The 22,587-nt window shown below is 43.8% G+C and overlaps 1 protein-coding gene across 14 annotated transcripts in view; it reads right to left on the reverse strand.

Moving 5' to 3' along the window:
- Positions 1 to 22,587, reverse strand: part of LOC118389794 (actin-binding LIM protein 3-like) — a 199,701-nt gene that overhangs the window by 77,381 nt on the left and 99,733 nt on the right. For all 14 annotated transcript variants that reach the window (XR_008147215.1, XR_008147214.1, XR_008147213.1 and 11 more), the window contains exons 3-4: positions 4,567 to 4,750; positions 960 to 1,072 (exon numbers count right to left, since the gene is read on the reverse strand). Coding sequence is in view for 10 of the 14 variants with exons in the window: in XM_052529427.1 (XP_052385387.1) it covers positions 960 to 1,072; positions 4,567 to 4,750 (297 nt within the window). In the remaining 4 variants the exon portion in view is untranslated. The remainder of the gene's footprint in view (positions 1 to 959; positions 1,073 to 4,566; positions 4,751 to 22,587) is intronic.

Consider the following 22,587-nt stretch of genomic DNA (forward strand, 5'->3'; position numbering starts at 1 on the left):
CCCCCACCCCCCAGAGAGAGAGTGATGTAGAGTCCTACTCCCCCAGAGAGAGTGATGTAGAGACCTACCCCCAGAGAGAGTGATGTAGAGTCCTACTCCCCCAGAGAGAGTGATGTAGAGACCTACTCCCCCAGAGAGAGTGATGTAGAGTCCTACTCCCCCAGAGAGAGTGATGTAGAGTCCTACTCCCCCAGAGAGAGTGATGTAGAGTCCTACTCCCCCCAGAAAGAGTGATGTAGAGTCCTACTCCCCCCACCCCCAGAGAGAGAGTGATGTAGAGTCCCCTCCCCCAGAGAGAGTGATGTAGAGTCCTACTCCCCCAGAGAGAGTGATGTAGAGTCCTACTCCCCCCACCCCCCAGAGAGAGAGTGATGTAGAGTCCTACTCCCCCCCAGAGAGAGTGATGTAGAGTCCTACTGATCTGAGAACTGTGGAGTGCTACATCCTTGTCCTATGCGACCATCACTGTGCTGAGTGAGGATTGTGATGTGACTTTAGTTGAGGTCCTGTGGTATAGATCCATTTCCCGGCCGTGTCATGTTGTCACGTTGTCATGTTGTCACGTTGTCATGTTGTCACGCCCAGTACGGAATTAGAATGTTTTGTTTGTTTACCGTGGATATGATCACATCCAACTTCAAATGGAGCTCATGCAAATTAACACAACACTTAATTAGACGGTTATATCATCTACAACATCTCAGATGTCATCAGACGATTGGTTACCTAAGAAGCTAGCAAGCCAGGAGAATAATAGACTTGTAGAACATAGCTATAGCTGTCAGTCAGTGTGTTTTCATGGTCCCAACATCAGGGTTAAATATCTGCTACGGAGCTTTTTGATGTGGAGATGTCGAGACGTTCCAGTAATGCACGCGGAACGTTCCAGTAATTACCGGAACGTGACGTTTGATGGTTAACAGAGAAGGAGCACGTGACCCTCTGATCTAGAGACTTACGGCTGGGTCCGTGGATCTTGACCGGCGCGCTGCTGACTAGCGAATGGGAGCACTGCTGACAGACACACTTCTTCCCACAGAAGGTCACCCTGTCTCCGATAGGGAAAGGCTTTCTGAAAAACAAGACACAGGAAGACATCAGACATGTATTCTGCTCAACCCGAAGCCTCACAGTAGACACAATAACACTGTATGTATACTGTGTGTAATGGTAGCTAACATTATTTTACACAACTACACATTTTGTGTTTTGTAATTTTGCATAAAGTATAAATGTGGTAAAATGCGCCAAAATTCATTCCTCCGAAATTCCTCCAGTAGGTTTATATAATTTACATGTGTCGCCATATTTAAACATGTCACAAAGTCAATCAGTGACAGTGGAATCTAACTACGGAGTCTGAGAAGGGACAACTGCAGCACAGCAGTACGGTTCTATACAGCCATTCAGCAAATGTTCTCTAACGTATCGCTAGCTAACTGCCCCAGTCTGAGATTAAGGATGATTTGTTGTGAATGACATGGTTATTTATACAAGCATTGGGATTCTATTATGTATAGACAACGTTTCTGAAAAATCTTTTGAGCCGGGGGGCTCATTTGGTCAAGGAGGGCAAGTCTCCTTAGTAGCACATGAGAGAGTGAGATGACATCAGAGGCCTGGCCTCTATTCTACTCACATTAATACCGATTAGAGTGCAACTCTCCATGCAGACGCGCGCGCACACACACACATACACACAGTGGGTTTCCGTGGTAATATCCAGTGACAGGAAGGAAGGCTCACAGACATGATGGACCTGTGGACAGATACTGTGTCCTGCTACATAGCAAGCAGGCAGACAGGCAGGCAGGGGGATATCTGCTTGGCCACAGCAGCTTAACTGGGCCAGCAGGGGTGATCTTCAAGCTGTATATTGAAACCAACAGATCGGCTGTGTGCCAAATGGCAACCTATTCCCTACATAGTGCACTATTTGTGACCAGGACCCCTAGGCCCATTTGGGGTATGGACACAGATGCTGTTTTAAAATTATATATATATATATTTAACCTTTATTTAACTAGGCATGTCAGTTAAGAACAAATTCTTATTCACAATGACGGCCTACACCGGCCAAGCGCAAACGACGCTGGCCCAATGCGCGCCGACCCTACAGGACTCCCAATCACGGCTGGATGTGATACAGCCTGGAATCAAACCAGGGTCTGTAGTGCAGCCTCTAGCACTGAGATGCAGTGCCTTAGACCGCTGCGCCACTCGGGAGCCCATGCTAAATAGGAGGCAGTGTGTTATGAACAATAGATAGTAGTGTTAAACTTTCTTCTGTCAGCAACACAGCATAGCCCTGCATATTGAGGTTTGGGAGAAGTCGGGGTGATCTGTGGTGGATGAGGAGTGTTTTAAGTGTGCTGACTACTGTCTGCTCCTCTCCCACCATCAGCAGCTATGAGTCAGCATCTCCAGCAGGACAGGCAGCGATGGCAGGACCATCTGCGGTAAAGATTTGTGGCCCTTAAAACCTGGACGACTCAGTACCAGCAGTCAATATAATGTATTGCTTCCCCAGACAAGTGACGGGGTTATATTCTCTATCACTTTGCAGATCGCTGTCAAGCATCTTCCCAAATGACATCTCATAAGAGACATAACTCCATACTCCGTCAGGTCAGCATATAATAAATAGTATTAGAATACAGGGAACTATAAATTGCAAACAGTGGAAAATACATGAATTAACATACACATCTGTGCATAATGGGACATAAGCACGGTCATGTAAGCAGTAGCGCTATCAGCCTATCAAGGCCCTCGGTGTAGAGGTTACAGTGGGTCAGGCTCTAAACCCAACTCAGCCCTGGTGCCACCTGCTAGAAGGAATAGAAGGAACTCATGATGTTCTCAAGAAACAGACCAGTAGAGAAGGAACTGATGATGTTCTCAAGAAACAGACCAGTAGAGAAGGAACTGATGATGTTCTCAAGAAACAGACCAGTAGAGAAGGAACTGATGATGTTCTCAAGAAACAGACCAGTATAGAATGAACTGTTCTCATGATGTTCTCAAGAAACAGACCAGTAGAGAAGGAACTGTTCTCATGATGTTCTCAAGAAACAGACCAGTAGAGAAGGAACTGATGATGTTCTCAAGAAACAGACCAGTATAGAAGGAACTGTTCTCATGATGTTCTCAAGAAACAGACCAGTAGAGAAGGAACTGTTCTCATGATGTTCTCAAGAAACAGACCAGTATAGAAGGAACTGTTGTCATGGCACCCTCACCTCTACTGCCCCCACCACACTGACACACTGAAACTCTTCAATCACTCTCTAAAAGACTCTGAAACAGTGACAGTAAACCACACAATCAGACGGAAGGGTTTCGACACTGTAATTCCTCAGAGCGCCTATTGGTAACTGCCAAAATAAAGGAAACACCAACATAAAGAGTCTTAATAGGGCGTTGGTCCACCACCAACCAGAACAGCTTCCGTGCACCTTGACATAGATTCTACAAGTGTCTGGAACTCTATTGGAGGGATGCAACACCTTTCTTCCACGAGAAATTCCATCATTTGGTGTTTTGTTGATGGTGGTGGAAAAACGCTGTCTCAGGCGACGCTCCAGAATCTCTCTGTAAGTGTTCAGTTGGTTTGAGATCTGGTGACTGAGACGGCCAGGGCATATGGTTTACATCGTTATCATGCTCATCAAACCATTCAGTGACCACCCCTGTGGATGGGGGCATAGTCATCCTATGGGGGCATAGCCATGGTAGCCAAATTAATAGCCTGCCCAGCATTTTTATACATGATTCTAAGCATGATGGGAGGATAATTGCTTAATTACCTCAGGAACCACACCTGTGTGGAAGCACCTGCTTTCCATTCAATGTACTTTGTATCCGTCATCCCTCACGTGTTTCCCTTGTTTGTGCAGTTACCTGTAGATTCCCAACGTGACAAGTAGAAACAGGAGGCTGCATGTCCTTTTCCCTTCTCTCAAGACAACTCCTCTCCCCACTGAACTGTTCCTACTCTTGGAAGATACGATGAAACATCTGATCATTTGATCTGATGATAATTTCTTTGTTCTCTGAATATATCTGCATTCTCGTCTTGATCAATTTAATTCAACACTGATTAAATGTCTGCCTGCCTACCAATAAAACAAATCGTTCACTAATTGTTGCCTCCATGGCCAAGTCAATAATTAATTCAAACATATATACATCCCAACGTTGTCCTCTCAGTCGTGTGCTTTTGACATGGCACTTACACTGAGAGATATGCATTAACTGGCTAGGGATGATCAATGTAGTGGATATGTGTGTGTGTGTGTGTGTGTGTGTGTGTGTGTGTGTGTGTGTGTGTGTGTGTGTGTGTGTGTGTGTGTGTGTGTGTGTGTGTGTGTGTGTGTGTGTGTGTGTGTGTGTGTGTGTGTAGTGTGTGTGTGTGTAGGTGTGTGTGTGTGTGTGTAGTGTGTGTGTGTGTGTGTAGTGTGTGTGTGTGTGTGTAGTGTGTGTGTGTAGTGTGTGTGTGTGTGTGTGTGTGTGTGTGTGTGTGTGCGTAGTGTGTGTGTGTATGTGTGGCCTCTCAGTACCTACCTGCACATGCTGCAGACAAAACACTTGGGGTGGTAGGTACGCCCCAGCGCAGAGACCACCTCCCCTGTGATGAAGTCTCCACAGCTATCACACTTGGTGCCATAGAGGCGCTGGTAGTCCTCTGTACAGATGTACTCTCTTCCCTTCTGGAAGAAGCCTGAACGGGCCAGGTCACAGCCACACACTGGAGACACACAGAGACACACAGAGACACACAGGTGAGATATTAACGTCGCTGGTCTAGAGTTAATGAAGAAAAGAGTAGAACAGGTGTGATATATTAATGTCGCTGGTCTAGAGTTAATGAAGAAAAGAGTAGAACAGGTGTGAGATATTAATGTCGCTGGTCTAGAGTTAATGAAGAAAAGAGTAGAACAGACGTGAGATATTGATGTCGCTGGTCTAGAGTTAATGAAGAAAAGAGTAGAACAGACGTGAGATATTGATGTCGCTGGTCTAGAGTTAATGAAGAAAAGAGTAGAACAGACGTGAGATATTGATGTCGCTGGTCTAGAGTTAATGAAGAAAAGAGTAGAACAGGTGTGAGATATTAACGTCGCTGGTCTAGAGTTAATGAAGAAAAGAGTAGAACAGACGTGAGATATTGATGTCGCTGGTCTAGAGTTAATGAAGAAAAGAGTAGAACAGGTGTGAGATATTAACGTCGCTGGTCTAGAGTTAATGAAGAAAAGAGTAGAACAGACGTGAGATATTGATGTCGCTGGTCTAGAGTTAATGAAGAAAAGAGTAGAACAGGTGTGAGATATTAACATCGCTGGTCTAGAGTTAATGAAGAAAAGAGTAGAACAGACGTGAGATATTGATGTCGCTGGTCTAGAGTTAATGAAGAAAAGAGTAGAACAGACGTGAGATATTAACGTCGCTGGTCTAGAGTTAATGAAGAAAAGAGTAGAACAGACGTGAGATATTAACATCGCTGGTCTAGAGTTAGTGAAGAAAAGAGTAGAACAGACGTGAGATATTAACATCGCTGGTCTAGAGTTAATGAAGAAAAGAGTAGAACAGACGTGAGATATTGACGTCGCTGGTCTAGAGTTAATGAAGAAAAGAGTAGAACAGGTGTGAGATATTAACGTCGCTGGTCTAGAGTTAATGAAGAAAAGAGTAGAACAGGTGTGAGATATTAACATCACTGGTCTAGAGTTAGTGAAGAAAAGAGTAGAACAGACGTGAGATATTAACATCACTGGTCTAGAGTTAATGAAGAAAAGAGTAGAACAGGTGTGAGATATTAACATCACTGGTCTAGAGTTAATGAAGAAAAGAGTAGAACAGGTGTGAGATATTAACATCACTGGTCTAGAGTTAATGAAGAAAAGAGTAGAACAGGTGTGAGATATTAACATCGCTGGTCTAGAGTTAATGAAGAAAAGAGTAGAACAGACGTGAGATATTAACATCGCTGGTCTAGAGTTAATGAAGAAAAGAGTAGAACAGGTGTGAGATATTGATGTCGCTGGTCTAGAGTTAATGAAGAAAAGAGTAGAACAGACGTGAGATATTGATGTCGCTGGTCTAGAGTTAGTGAAGAAAAGAGTAGAACAGGTGTGAGATATTGATGTCGCTGGTCTAGAGTTAATGAAGAAAAGAGTAGAACAGGTGTGAGATATTAACATCACTGGTCTAGAGTTAGTGAAGAAAAGAGTAGAACAGACGTGAGATATTAACATCACTGGTCTAGAGTTAATGAAGAAAAGAGTAGAACAGACGTGAGATATTAACATCGCTGGTCTAGAGTTAGTGAAGAAAAGAGTAGAACAGACGTGAGATATTAACATCGCTGGTCTAGAGTTAATGAAGAAAAGAGTAGAACAGGTGTGAGATATTAACATCACTGGTCTAGAGTTAGTGAAGAAAAGAGTAGAACAGACGTGAGATATTAACATCACTGGTCTAGAGTTAATGAAGAAAAGAGTAGAACAGACGTGAGATATTAACATCGCTGGTCTAGAGTTAGTGAAGAAAAGAGTAGAACAGGTGTGAGATATTAACATCACTGGTCTAGAGTTAATGAAGAAAAGAGTAGAACAGGTGTGAGATATTAACATCACTGGTCTAGAGTTAGTGAAGAAAGAGTAGAACAGGTGTGAGATATTGATGTCGCTGGTCTAGAGTTAGTGAAGAAAAGAGTAGAACAGACGTGAGATATTAACATCACTGGTCTAGAGTTAATGAAGAAAAGAGTAGAACAGACGTGAGATATTAACATCACTGGTCTAGAGTTAGTGAAGAAAAGAGTAGAACAGGTGTGAGATATTGATGTCGCTGGTCTAGAGTTAGTGAAGAAAAGAGTAGAACAGACGTGAGATATTAACATCACTGGTCTAGAGTTAGTGAAGAAAAGAGTAGAACAGACGTGAGATATTGATGTCGCTGGTCTAGAGTTAATGAAGAAAAGAGTAGAACAGACGTGAGATATTAACATCACTGGTCTAGAGTTAGTGAAGAAAAGAGTAGAACAGACGTGAGATATTAACATCGCTGGTCTAGAGTTAATGAAGAAAGAGTAGAACAGACGTGAGATATTAACATCGCTGGTCTAGAGTTAGTGAAGAAAAGAGTAGAACAGACGTGAGATATTAACATCGCTGGTCTAGAGTTAATGAAGAAAAGAGTAGAACAGACGTGAGATATTAACATCGCTGGTCTAGAGTTAATGAAGAAAAGAGTAGAACAGGTGTGAGATATTAACATCACTGGTCTAGAGTTAGTGAAGAAAAGAGTAGAACAGACGTGAGATATTAACATCACTGGTCTAGAGTTAATGAAGAAAAGAGTAGAACAGACGTGAGATATTGATGTCGCTGGTCTAGAGTTAATGAAGAAAAGAGTAGAACAGACGTGAGATATTAACATCACTGGCCTAGAGTTAATGAAGAAAAGAGTAGAACAGGTGTGAGATATTAACATCGCTGGTCTAGAGTTAGTGAAGAAAGAGTAGAACAGACGTGAGATATTAACATCACTGGTCTAGAGTTAGTGAAGAAAGAGTAGAACAGACGTGAGATATTAACATCACTGGTCTAGAGTTAGTGAAGAAAAGAGTAGAACAGACGTGAGATATTAACATCACTGGTCTAGAGTTAATGAAGAAAAGAGTAGAACAGACGTGAGATATTAACATCACTGGTCTAGAGTTAATGAAGAAAAGAGTAGAACAGACGTGAGATATTAACATCACTGGTCTAGAGTTAGTGAAGAAAAGAGTAGAACAGACGTGAGATATTAACATCACTGGTCTAGAGTTAATGAAGAAAAGAGTAGAACAGACGTGAGATATTAACATCACTGGTCTAGAGTTAGTGAAGAAAAGAGTAGAACAGACGTGAGATATTAACATCGCTGGTCTAGAGTTAATGAAGAAAAGAGTAGAACAGACGTGAGATATTAACATCACTGGTCTAGAGTTAATGAAGAAAAGAGTAGAACAGGTGTGAGATATTAACATCGCTGGTCTAGAGTTAATGAAGAAAAGAGTAGAACAGGTGTGAGATATTAACATCGCTGGTCTAGAGTTAATGAAGAAAAGAGTAGAACAGACGTGAGATATTAACATCGCTGGTCTAGAGTTAGTGAAGAAAAGAGTAGAACAGACGTGAGATATTAACATCACTGGTCTAGAGTTAGTGAAGAAAAGAGTAGAACAGACGTGAGATATTAACATCACTGGTCTAGAGTTAGTGAAGAAAAGAGTAGAACAGACGTGAGATATTAACATCGCTGGTCTAGAGTTAGTGAAGAAAAGAGTAGAACAGACGTGAGATATTAACATCGCTGGTCTAGAGTTAGTGAAGAAAAGAGTAGAACAGACGTGAGATATTAACATCACTGGTCTAGAGTTAGTGAAGAAAAGAGTAGAACAGACGTGAGATATTAACATCACTGGTCTAGAGTTAATGAAGAAAAGAGTAGAACAGACGTGAGATATTAACATCACTGGTCTAGAGTTAGTGAAGAAAAGAGTAGAACAGACGTGAGATATTAACATCACTGGTCTAGAGTTAGTGAAGAAAAGAGTAGAACAGACGTGAGATATTAACACAATAGAGGAAAAGGGAACAACAACAATGTAATGTAACCGGTAATCAAAACGATGGTCTCAACAGTACAGAGCAATATGGGCTAATAGCCTCCGTTGGAAATAGCATGAACACACAACATGCTTGAACAAGCAGTGTTCCTCAGCCTGAGGTTTTATGGGTCAGACAGTGTCATGAAGTGTTTGATTTGGGCTCGAGTGAATTGTGAGGGCCCTGTCACATTTCAACCATGACATGACATCTCTTAGGTAAACATGCGTAGTGTGTGTGTGTGTGTGTGTGTGTGTGTGTGTGTGTGTGTGTGTGTGTGTCACTACGGCACATTATATAAGCCCGGGCCTGTGTGACCCATGACCCCTATAAAGTCAAAGGTTAAATACTATAACCCATACATGAGGATTTTGAAAAGTGGATATATATCATGTGTGCTCCCGCTCCTGATCCCCGGGATCGTCCCTTTGGTTGGCGTCCTGCGGCTGGAGCCGAATCCGCTGGGGAGGGGGTACCGTCACGTATGCTCTCTCCAAGGCGCTCTAGGTCGCCATGGTCCCGTGTCTCAGCCGGACTGACAGGTTTTCGGTACGCTCCTGATCCCCAGGATCGTCATTTTGGTCGGCGTCCTGCGGCTAAAGCCGTGCGTCGGGGAGAGGGTACTATCACGTGTGCTCCCTCTCTGGCTTCTAGGTCACCAGGCTGCTCGTTATGGCGCGCACCTGTCACCATCGTTACGAACACCTGCACATCATCAGAGTCACCTGTCATGTGCTGGTTAGTGTTTCTTGCTTTGGATTATATTAAAACTCCCTGAACTCTCAGCGCACATCGTTACAATATAATAATCACAGCCACACTGTATAATCACATTAACCCAACTGTGGACATGTAGATGCTCATTAACAGTGCTATTGCTGTAACTCAAACCACAGTGTGCATGTTTAAAAAAAAAAAGAAAAAAAAGAAGCTAACTGGCTTAAGATCCAGCTGAGTATGACAGTACCTGAGGCAAAGTGTTTAGTAGCCTACTAGCTTGGTAGAAAGCACCTCACACTAAATCATCACACAGGAGGCTGCCGCTGACAGAGAATTACCATTATGAGACGTGGACAGAGATACATACATGCTATCTCTCCCGATGGCTAAAAGCCTTACAAACCTATTAGTGAATGAACGGCGTGATCATTTTGAATAGAGCAATCAAAGGAGACAGATATTCTATTCTAGCAGGTTTAATCATTCCCTTAGTAGTCAACAAATCAAATTAAATAGCCCTCCGTACATCAGCTGATATCTCAAAGTGCTGTACAGAAACCCAGCCTAAAACCCCAAACAGCAAGCAATGCAGGTGTTGAAGCACGGTGGCTAGGAAAAACTCCCTAGAAAGGCCAAAACCTAGGAAGAAACCTAGAGAGGAACCAGGCTATGAGGGGTGGCCAGTCCTCTTCTGGCTGTGCCGGGTGGAGATTATAACAGAACATGGCCAAGATGATCAAATGTTCATAAATGACCAGCATGGTCAAATAATAGGTCTGGGACAGGTAGCACGTCCGGTGAACAGGTCAGGATTCCATAGCCGCAGGCAGAACAGTTGAATCTGGAGCAAGTGATGTAGAGAGAGTCAGAGTATGAGTAGAGTCAGAGTATCAGTAGAGTCAGAGTATGAGTAGAGTCAGAGTATCAGTAGAGCCAGAGTATGAGTAGCGTCAGAGTATGAGTAGAGGCAGAGTATGAGTAGAGTATGAGTATGAGTCAGGTATGAGTAGAGTCAGAGTATGAGTAGAGTCAGAGTATGAGTAGAGTAAGAGTATGAGTATGAGTAGAGTCAACGTATGAGTAGAGTATGAGTAGAGTCAGAGTACGAATAGAGTCAGAGTATGAGTAGAGTCAGAGTATGAGTAGAGTATGAGTATAATCAGAGTATGAATAGAGTCAGAGTATGAGTAGAGTCAGAGTATGAGTAGAGTCAGAGTAGAGTGTGAGTAGAGTAAGAGTAGAGTATGAGTAGAGTCAGAGTATGAATAGAGTCAGAATATGAGTAGAGTCAGAGTATGAGTAGAGTCAGAGTATGAGTAGAGTCAGAGTATGAGTAGAGTATGAGTATGAGTCAGAGTATGAGTAGAGTCAGAGTATGAATAGAGTCAGAGTATGAGTAGAGTCAGAGTATGAATAGAGTCAGAGTATGAATAGAGTCAGAGTATGAAGAGTCAGAGTATGAGTAATGTCAGAGTATGAGTAGAGTCAGAGTATGAGTAGAGTATGAGTAGAGTCAAAGTATGAGCAGAATCAGAGTATGAATAGAGTCAGAGTATGAGTAGCGTCAGAGTATGAGTAGAGTCAGAATATGAATAGAGGCAGAATATGAGTAGAGTAGAGTACGAGTAGAGTCAGAGTACGAATAGAGTCAGAGTATGAGTAGTCAGAGTATGAGTAGAGTATGAGTATAATCAGAGTATGAGTAGAGTCAGAGTATGAGTAGAGTCAGAGTAGAGTATGAGTAGAGTCAGAGTATGAGCAGAATCAGAGTATGAATAGAGTCAGAGTATGAGTAGCGTCAGAGTATGAGTAGAGTCAGAGTATGAATAGAGTCAGAGTATGAGTAGAGTCAGAGTAGAGTCAGAGTAGAGCATGAGTAGAGTCAGAGTATGAGTAGAGTCAGAGTATGAGTAGAGTATGAGTAGAGTCAGAGTATGAGTATGAGTAGAGTCAGAGTATGAATAGAGTCAGAGTATGAATAGAGTCAGAGTATGAATAGTCAGAGTATGACTAATGTCAGAGTATGAGTAGAGTCAGAGTATGAGTAGAGTATGAGTAGAGTCAAAGTATGAGCAGAATCAGAGTATGAATAGAGTCAGAGTATGAGTAGCATCAGAGTATGAATAGAGTCAGAATATGAGTAGAGTAGAGTACGAGTAGAGTCAGAGTACGAATAGAGTCAGAGTATGAGTAGTCAGAGTATGAGTAGAGTATGAGTATAATCAGAGTATGAGTAGAGGCAGAGTATGAGTAGAGGCAGAGTATGAGTAGAGTCAGAGTAGAGTATGAGTAGAGTCAGAGTACGAGCAGAATCAGAGTATGAATAGAGTCAGAGTATGAGTAGCGTCAGAGTATGAGTAGAGTCAGAGTATGAAAAGAGTCAGAATATGAGTAGAGTCAGAGTACGAGTAGAGTATGAGTATAGTCAGAGTATGAATAGAGTTAGAGTATGAGTAGAGTCAGAGTAGAGTATGAGTCGGGTCAGAGTAGAGTATGAGTAGTCAGAGTATGAGCAGAATCAGAGTATGAATAGAGTCAGAGTATGAATAGAGTCAGAGTATGAGTAGATTTAGAGTAGAGTCAGAGTATGAGTAGAGTCAGAATATGAGTATGAATAATGTCAGAATATGAGTATGAGTAGAGTCAGAGTAGAGTCAGAGTATGAGTAGATTTAGAGTATACGTAGATTTAGAGTATGAGTAGAGTCAGAGTATGAATAGTCAGACTGGTAGTGTAGTCAGACACCATAATGAGTGATGCTCAGTGTTGCTCCAGTGTCTGTAGGCAGCGGTCGTGCAGAGGGCTTGACTGAAACTCTGAGGAGGAACAATCGCAGGTACAGCACCCCCAACCCCAAACCTGCCCCTCGGGAGGAGTGAAACACGATTCTGTTCGCGGCTCGCTCCAATAACACCGGCTGACAACAACACTCTGCAGCATGGACAGGACACACACATCCACCTGGGGCACCTCTCCACACACGCTGCCAGTCAGGGAGACAGCCACAGTACAGTGTGTGGGTGAGATCAGGGAAGAGCAACCACACTGGCCTCATTTGAACTTCAACACATTATTTGTATGATTCATGGGTACCACCTCTCCCACCCACATTGGGAAGCACTAAAGAACACAGCCGGTGTTATTTCTACCAGCCATGAAAACAAACGAATCAATTTCAATGAAAATGAATCAATTACATGAAAAGAAAGAGATAAACAATTGATGATTTAGTGCTAGAGCAAAACAACCAAAACGTGCAACCAGGTGGGAGTTCCAGGACCCAGTTTGGGATACCCTGATCTGGACCATAGAAAATAATACAAGCATATAGTAGCCGACATTTGGAGACTATCAACAGTACTACAGTTAGTTACACTATTCCTCTAATTATACGAACACACTGACTCCTCTTTGTCTCACTGATCAACCTCACTGATCAAAGAGCCTGAGCCCCAGCCAGCGAAACAAATCACTGGTCATTCATGACCAGAGAAAAAGCCTTTGAAAGGCTAGCAGTGAGATCTGCACACCCTACAGTTTATTCTCTCTATCTGGCCCAATGAATAATTAAGTTAGTCCATAAATAAATCAAAATAAAGACCACACTGCCTGCTGCTACCGTCTCCACGCCAAACGGATGCCAGGTCAGCCAGGAGAGGACCAGATGGGGGAGGAGGAGGAAGATGGGAGAGAGATTGTATTTATCAACAGCCAACAGACACAATTCAAATTTCCACACCGCAGGACAGGCCTGACAGCCCCCCTCCACTCCACTCCTCTCCTCCCATCCCTTGGTAATGGCATGGCACACAATTAGTCTTGATGGCCGTCTCAGTGGACCCAGAGATGGGCAGTTTTCTATGTATATGAAACTTATTATTGAGTATTCTGAGTATTCTGAGTATTTTGTGATTTGAACTACACTCCAAATGTATTTTGCATTTTCAAAATATAGTAATTTGTATTTTCAATGCCTTTTTATATATCGGTTCACATTTTTTAAATCAGAAGCATTATGGTGTGATAAAAGTGTCTGTTAAATTAACTAAATATGAATGTATATGTAAAAATTAACAATTGCAAAGCATGCTGAGTATTATTCTAATGCGATCCACCCTGAAGAAATGCAGCGCTATTGGCAGACAAGCCTCATCAGGACCAGATAAGGAATGGTTGCCACCCCTCTGCAACCTCTGAGAAGAGAGAGAGATTTTTCTAGAAAGACACAAACCCTCCAACCCAAAAAGGCTGTGGTGTTGATAGTATCCTCAATGAAATTATGAAATATACAGACCACAAATTCCAATTGCCAATATTTAAACTCTTTAACATCATCCTTAGCTCTGACATCTTCCACAATATTTGGAACCAAGGACTGATCACCCCAAGTAGACACATTTGACCCCAATAACTACCGTGGGATATGTGTCAACAGCAACCTTGGGAAAATCCTCTGCATTATCATGAACAGCAGACATTTCCTCAGTGAAAACAATGTACTGAACAAATGTCAAATTGGCTTTTTACCAAATTACAGTACAACAGACCATGTATTCACCATGCACACCCTAATTGACAAACAAACAAACCAAAACAAAGGCAAAGTCTTCTCATGCTTTGTTGATTTCAAAAAAGCCTTTGACTCAATCTGGCATGAGGGTCTGCTATACAAACTGATGGAAAGTGGTGTTGGGGGAAAAATATTCAACATTATAAATCCATGTACACAAACAGTGTTTGGTTAAAATGAGCATTTTCTTTTGGAAAAAACAACAACATTTCTTTTAATTTTTAATTTTATTATATCACTTTTGTTTATTATCTACTTCACTTAGTTTGGCAATGTTAACATATGTTTCCCATGCAAATAAAGCCCTTGAATTGAATTGAATTGAGAGAAAGAGAGAGAGTTTGCTTGAAGAGAGAGAGAGAGAGAGTTTGCTTGAAGAGAGAGAGAGATAAAAACACTTGAATCAGTCATAGAGCCCATTGCCCTTTATGGTTGTGAGGTCTGGGGTCCGCTCACCAACCAAGACTTCACAAAATGGGACAAACACCAAATTGAGACTCTGCACGCAGAATTCTGCAAAAATATCCTCCGTGTACAACATAGAACACCAAATAATGCATGCAGAGCAGAATTAGGCCGATACCCACTAATTATCAAAATCCACGAAAGAGCCGTTAAATTCTATAACCACCTAAAAGGAAGCGATTCACAAACCTTCCATAACAAAGCCATCACCTACAGAGGGATTAACCTGGAGAAGAGTCCCCTAAGCAAGCTGGTCCTGGGGCTCTGTTCACAAACACAACCTACAGAGCCCCAGGACAGCAGCACAATTAGACCCAAGCAAATCATGAGAAAAAATAATTACTTGACACATTGGAAAGAATGAACAAAAAAACAGAGCAAACTTGAATGCTATTTGGCCCTAAACAGAGTACACAGTGGCAGAATACCTGACCACTGTGACTGACCCAAACGTAAAGAAAGCTTTGACTATGTACAGACTCAGTGAGCATAGCCTTGCTATTGAGAAAGGCCGCCGTAGGCAGACATGGCTCTCAAGAGAAGACAGGCTATGTGCTCACTGCCCACAAAATGAGGTGGAAACAGAGATGCACTTCCTAACCTCCTGCCCAATGTATGACCATATTAGAGAGACATATTTCCCTCAGATTACACAGATCCACAAAGAATTCGAAAACAAATCCAATTTTGATAAACTCCCATATCTACTGGGTGGAATTCCACAGTGTGCCATCACAGCAGCAAGATGTGTAACCTGTTGCCACGAGAAAAGGGCAACCAGTGAAGAACACACACCATTGTAAATACAACCCATATTTATGCTTATTTATTTTATCTTGTGTCCTTTACCATTTGTACATTGTTAAAACACTGTATATACATATAATATGACATTTGTAATGTCTTTATTGTTTTGAAACTTCTGTATGTGTAATGTTTACTGTTAATTTTTATTGTTTATTTCACTTTATATATTCACTTTATATATTATCTACCTCACTTGCTTTGGCAATGTTAACACATGTTTCCCATGCCAATAAAGCCCTTGAATTGAATTGAATTGAGAGAGATACAGAGAGATATACAGAGAGAGAGAGTGAGGGTTGTTCAGCCTGGACTGGGACAGCAATGAAATGGCTTGTCAACAAAGCACTGATCACACCAGAGGAGGACATTAGGCAGAGAGGACGGCAACTGATTGTTTGATAGTTACCGGCAGAAACCAGGAATGATGCCAGGGTAACAATTTGAACTCGGAGCTAGCATGCAGATTTACATCTAGGAAGAAGATGTCATAGTTGGCTTGGCCTCCTGTTAGGTGGATTGGGTATCTGTATGCACACCGAGTAAAGAAAATACACTCACATAAGGATTGTATTACACATTGTAGCAAACATCTAAAGAGGCCAACACTGAAATGACAGTGAGTAAATCTGTGTATGTGTCTCTGATTGCGCTCGAGTTCGAGTCCATACAATTTCCCTCTGTTTAACGCGCCACGTGTCACACTAAATGTGTTTCATGGCTCCGATCCTGTTCCCTCTTCATGGCCCTTTCTCTGACTGGCTCTCTCAGCAGTGGGCTGGCCAGGCTACGAATGTTTAATTAAAATGCCCATAAGAAGGGTACTGTACAGCCATGGCTCTCCTAAGGTCTTACATCAGACAACAGATAACAGATAGCTGAGGGGGAATCGTAATACTGATCCAGGAGCAGTTATTTCTATGGTATAGGAGCTGCTTCCTGACTACTGTAGCTGAGGGGGAATCTAATACTGATCCAGGAGCAGTTATTTATATGGTATAGGAGCTGCTTCCTGATTACTGTAGCTGAGGGGGGATCTTAATACTGATCCAGGAGCAGTTATTTCTATGGTATAGGAGCTGCTTCCTGACTACTGTAGCTGAGGGGGAATCTAATACTGATCCAGGAGCAGTTATTTCTATGGTATAGGAGCTGCTTCCTGATTACTGTAGCTGAGGGGGAATCTAATACTGATCCAGGAGCAGTTATTTCTATGGTATAGGAGCTGCTTCCTGATTACTGTAGCTGAGGGGGGGATCTTAATACTGATCCAGGAGCAGTTATTTCTATGGTATAGGAGCTGCTTCCTGACTACTGTAGCTGAGGGGGAATCTAATACTGATCCAGGAGCAGTTATTTCTATGGTATAGGAGCTGCTTCCTGACTACTGTAGCTCCAGATAAGAGCTGTTACTGTGCTCGAGGCCTGCAAGTACAGGCCAGATACAAACGGATAAATAGAGTTTCATTAGTGACACTGTGAAAACACTCAGACAGAATGATTAACACAATACCACAGGGGAAAGAGGGAAAGGTGGAGAGAGGGAGAGGTGGAGAGAGGTGGAGAGAGGGAGAGAGGGAGAGAGGTGGAGAGGGACAGAGAGGGAGAGAGGTGGAGAGAGGTGGAGAGAGAGAGAGAGAGGTGGAGAGAGGGAGAGAGGTGGAGAGGGACAGAGAGGGAAAGGTGGAGCGAGGGAGAGAGGGAGAGAGGTGGAGAGAGGGGGAGAGAGGGAGAGAAAGAGGGAAAGGTGGAGCGAGGGAGAGAGGGAGAGAGGTGGAGAAAGAGAGAGAGAGGGGGAGAGAGTCAACATAGCCCACAGAGCCCCAGGACAGCAACCTAATTAAACCCAACCAAATCATGAGAAAACAAAAATATTATTACTTGACACATTGGAAATAATTAACAAAAAACCCCAGAGCAAACTAGAATGGTATTTGGCCCTAAACAGAGAGTGCACAGTGGCAGAATACCTGTCCACTGTGACTGACCCAAACATGAAGAAAGCTTTGACTATGTACAGACTCAGTGAGCATTGCCTTGCTATTGAGAGAAGCCATTGAAGGCAGACCTGGCTCTCAAGAGAAAACAGGCTAGGGGGGATCTACATTTACATTTGTGTTGACAATGAAAATCATCAGTCATCTACTCAGCCTAGGAGACTAGTCGGTCATCTAGTCAGCCTAGGAGACTAGTCAGTCATCTACTCAGCCTAGGAGAGTAGTCAGTCATCTACTCAGCCAAGGAGAGTAATCAGTCATCAACTCAGCCTAGGAGACTAGTCAGTCATCTTACTCAGCCTAGGAGACTAGTCGGTCATCTAGTCAGCCTAGGAGAGTAATCAGTCATCTAGTCAGCCTAGGAGACTAGTCAGTCATCTAGTCAGCCTAGGAGACTAGTCAGTCATCAACTCAGCCTAGGAGACTAGTCAGTCATTTCCTCAGCCTAGGAGACTAGTCGGTCAGCTAGTCAGCCCAGGGGAGTAGTCAGTCATCTAGTCAGCCTATGAGACTAGTCAGTCATCTACTCAGCCTAGGAGACTAGTCGGTCATCTAGTCAGCCTAGGAGAGTAATCAGTCATCTAGTCAGCCTAGGAGACTAGTCAGTCATCTACTCAGCCTATGAGACTAGTCAGTCATCTACTCAGCCGAGAGGACTAGTCAGTCATCTACTCAGCCGAGAGGACTAGTCAGTCATCTACTCAGCCTAGGAGACTAGTCGGTCATCTAGTCAGCCTAGGAGAGTAATCAGTCATCTAGTCAGCCTAGGAGACTAGTCAGTCATCTACTCAGCCTAGGAGACTAGTCAGTCATCTAGTCAGCCTAGGAGACTAGTCAGTCATCTAGTCAGCCTAGGAGACTAGTCAGTCATCTACTCAGCCTAGGAGACTAGTCAGTCATCTAGTCAGCCTAGGAGAGTAATCAGTCATCTACTCAGCCTAGGAGACTAGTCAGTCATCTAGTCAGCCTAGGAGACTAGTCAGTCATCTACTCAGCCTAGGAGAGTAGTCAGTCATCTACTCAGCCTAGGAGAGTAATCAGTCATCTACTCAGCCTAGGAGACTAGTCAGTCATCTAGTCAGCCTAGGAGACTAGTCAGTCATCTACTCAGCCTAGGAGACTAGTCAGTCATCTACTCAGCCTAGGAGACTAGTCAGTCATCTACTCAGCCTAGGAGACTAGTCAGTCATCTACTCAGCCTAGGAGACTAGTCAGTCATCTAGTCAGCCTAGGAGACTAGTCAGTCATCTAGTCAGCCTAGGAGACTAGTCAGTCATCTACTCAGCCTAGGAGACTAGTCGGTCATCTAGTCAGCCTAGGAGAGTAATCAGTCATCTAGTCAGCCTAGGAGACTAGTCAGTCATCTACTCAGCCTATGAGACTAGTCAGTCATCTACTCAGCCGAGAGGACTAGTCAGTCATCTACTCAGCCGAGAGGACTAGTCAGTCATCTACTCAGCCGAGAGGACTAGTCAGTCATCTACTCAGCCTAGGAGACTAGTCGGTCATCTAGTCAGCCTAGGAGAGTAATCAGTCATCTAGTCAGCCTAGGAGACTAGTCAGTCATCTACTCAGCCTAGGAGACTAGTCAGTCATCTAGTCAGCCTAGGAGACTAGTCAGTCATCTAGTCAGCCTAGGAGACTAGTCAGTCATCTACTCAGCCTAGGAGACTAGTCAGTCATCTAGTCAGCCTAGGAGAGTAATCAGTCATCTACTCAGCCTAGGAGACTAGTCAGTCATCTAGTCAGCCTAGGAGACTAGTCAGTCATCTACTCAGCCTAGGAGACTAGTCAGTCATCTAGTCAGCCTAGGAGACTAGTCAGTCATCTAGTCAGCCTAGGAGAGTAATCAGTCATCTACTCAGCCTAGGAGACTAGTCAGTCATCTAGTCAGCCTAGGAGACTAGTCAGTCATCTACTCAGCCTAGGAGACTAGTCAGTCATCTAGTCAGCCTAGGAGAGTAATCAGTCATCTACTCAGCCTAGGAGACTAGTCAGTCATCTAGTCAGCCTAGGAGACTAGTCAGTCATCTACTCAGCCTAGGAGAGTAGTCAGTCATCTACTCAGCCTAGGAGAGTAATCAGTCATCTACTCAGCCTAGGAGACTAGTCAGTCATCTACTCAGCCTAGGAGACTAGTCAGTCATCTACTCAGCCTAGGAGACTAGTCAGTCATCTACTCAGCCTAGGAGAGTAATCAGTCATCTACTCAGCCTAGGAGACTAGTCAGTCATCTAGTCAGCCTAGGAGACTAGTCAGTCATCTACTCAGCCTAGGAGAGTAGTCAGTCATCTAGTCAGCCTAGGAGACTAGTCAGTCATCTAGTCAGCCTAGGAGACTAGTCAGTCATCTACTCAGCCTAGGAGACTAGTCAGTCATCTAGTCAGCCTAGGAGACTAGTCAGTCATCTAGTCAGCCTAGGAGACTAGTCAGTAGTATGTACAGCCCTTTACAATAATATCTACAGCCCTTTACAGTAATATCTACAGCCCTTTACAGTAGTATCTACAGTCCCTTACAGTAATATCTACAGCCCTTTACAGTAGTATCTACAGCCCTTTACAGTAGTATCTACAGCCCCTTACAGTAGTATCTACAGCCCCTTACAGTAGTATCTACAGCCCCTTACAGTAGTATGTACAGCCCCTTACAGTAGTATCTAGAGCCCCTTTACAGTAGTATCTACAGCCCCTTTACAGTAATATCTACAGCCCTTTACAGTAGTATCTAGAGCCCCTTTACAGTAATATCTACAGCCCCTTACAGTAGTATCTAGAGCCCCTTTACAGTAGTATCTACAGCCCCTTACAATAGTATCTACAGCCCCTTTACAGTAGTATCTAGAGCCCCTTTACAGTAATATCTAGAGCCCCTTTACAGTAGTATCTACAGCCCCTTTACAGTAGTATCTACAGCCCCTTACAGTAGTATCTACAGCCCCTTACAGTAGTATCTACATCCCCTTTACAGTAATATATACAGCCCCTTTACAGTAATATCTACAGCCCTTTACAGTAGTATCTAAAGCCCTTTACAATAGTATCTACAGCCCTTAACAGTAGTATCTACAGCCCCTTTACAGTAATATCTATAGCCCCTTTACAGTAGTATATAGAGCCCCTTACAGTAGTATCTAGAGCCCCTTTACAGTAGTATCTACACCCCTTTACAGTAGTATCTACAGCCCCTTACAGTAGTATCTAGAGCCCCTTTACAGTAGTATCTACACCCCTTTACAGTAGTATCTACACCCCTTTACAGTAGTATCTACAGCCCCTTACACTAGTATCTACAGCCCCTTACAGTAGTATCTACAGCCCCTTTACAGTAGTATCTAGAGCCCCTTTACAGTAGTATCTACAGCCCCTTTACAGTAGTATCTAGAGCCCCTTTACAGTAGTATCTAGAGCCCCTTTACAGTAGTATCTACACCCCTTTACAGTAGTATCTACACCCCTTTACAGTAGTATCTACAGCCCCTTACACTAGTATCTACAGCCCCTTACAGTAGTATCTACAGCCCCTTTACAGTAATATCTACAGCCCCTTATAGTAGTATCTACAGCCCCTTTACAGTAATATCTACAGCCCCTTTACAGTAATTTCTACAGTCCCTTTACAGTAGTATCTACAGCCCCTTTACAGTAATATCTACAGCCCCTTACAGTAGTGAGTGCATTCATGTTCACATTTATTTTAGTACTGGTCCCCTGTGGGAATCAAACACATAAAAGTGTTGCATGGTCTATAGGCACTCTCTCTCCTCCACATTATTCCTCTCCTGTCGCCGCCGAGCCGTGGCTGAAACGCCAGCCTGACCTTTCCCCATTTAAACGTAACAAAAGCCATTGGGTGTGTGAGAGCCATGCCGCCTGCCACGGATAATTTAGTTCCCCTCCGCTCCTCCGCTGCCTGACGTCAGATTATCCCTTTGATCTGTGTTCGACTCAGGATGTTGTAGAAGTATGTGGGAAACCAAACCAGTCAGCACTGAGGGAGGGAGGGAGGGAGGGAGGCAGAGGGGTTGAGAGGGAGAAGAAGTAGAGAGAGGTAGAGGGGTAGAGAGGGGTAGAGAGGGAGAAGAAGTAGAGAGAGGTAGAGGGGTAGAGAGGGAGAAGAGGTAGAGAGAGGTAGAGGGGTAGAGAGGGAGAAGAAGTAGAGAGAGGTAGAGGGGTAGAGAGGGGTAGAGAGGGAGAGAGAGAGGGAGGTAGAGAGGGGGGGTAGAGAGGGAGAAGAAGTTGAGAGAGGTAGAGGGGTAGAGAGGGAGAATAAGTAGAGAGAGGTAGAGGGGTAGAGAGGGGTAGAGAGGGAGAAGAAGTAGAGAGAGGTAGAGGGGTAGAGAGGGAGAAGAAGTAGAGAGAGGTAGAGGGGTAGAGATGGAGAAGAAGTAGAGAGAGGTAGAGGGGTAGAGAGGGAGAAGAAGTAGAGAGAGGTAGAGGGGTAGAGAGGGGTAGAGAGGGAGAGAGAGAGGGAGAGAGAGAGGGAGGTAGAGAGGGAGAGAGGGGAAGAGAGAGAGAGGGGGGGTAGAGAGGGAGAAGAAGTTGAGAGAGGTAGAGGGGTAGAGAGGGAGAATAATTAGAGAGAGGTAGAGGGGTAGAGAGGGGTAGAGAGGGAGAAGAAGTAGAGAGAGGTAGAGGGGTAGAGAGGGAGAAGAAGTAGAGAGAGGTAGAGGGGTAGAGAGGGAGAAGAAGTAGAGAGAGGTAGAGGGGTAGAGATGGAGAAGAAGTAGAGAGAGGTAGAGGGGTAGAGAGGGAGAAGAAGTAGAGAGAGGTAGAGGGGTAGAGAGGGGTAGAGAGGGAGAGAGAGAGGGGGAGAGAGAGAGGGAGGTAGAGAGGGAGAGAGGGGAAGAGAGAGAGAGGGGGGTAGAGAGGGAGAAGAAGTTGAGAGAGGTAGAGGGTAGAGAGGGAGAATAATTAGAGAGAGGTAGAGGGGTAGAGAGGGGTAGAGAGGGAGAAGAAGTAGAGAGAGGTAGAGGGGTAGAGAGGGAGAATAAGTAGAGAGAGGTAGAGGGGTAGAGAGGGGTAGAGAGGGAGAAGAAGTAGAGAGAGGTAGAGGGGTAGAGAGGGAGAAGAAGTAGAGAGAGGTAGAAGGGTAGAGAGGGGTAGAGAGGGAGAGAGAGAGGGAGAGAGAGAGGGAGGTAGAGAGGGAGAGAGGGGAGAGAGGGGAAGAGAGAGAGAAGAAGTAGAGAGAGGTAGAGGGGTAGAGAGGGAGAATAAGTAGAGAGAGGTAGAGGGGTAGAGAGGGGTAGAGAGGGAGAAGAAGTAGAGAGAGGTAGAGGGGTAGAGAGGGAGAAGAAGTAGAGAGAGGTAGAGGGGTAGAGAGGGGTAGAGAGGGAGAATAAGTAGAGAGAGGTAGAGGGGTAGAGAGGGGTAGA

Source organism: Oncorhynchus keta, chromosome 11, assembly GCF_023373465.1.
Source record: "Oncorhynchus keta strain PuntledgeMale-10-30-2019 chromosome 11, Oket_V2, whole genome shotgun sequence".
Lineage (NCBI taxonomy): Eukaryota > Metazoa > Chordata > Actinopteri > Salmoniformes > Salmonidae > Oncorhynchus > Oncorhynchus keta.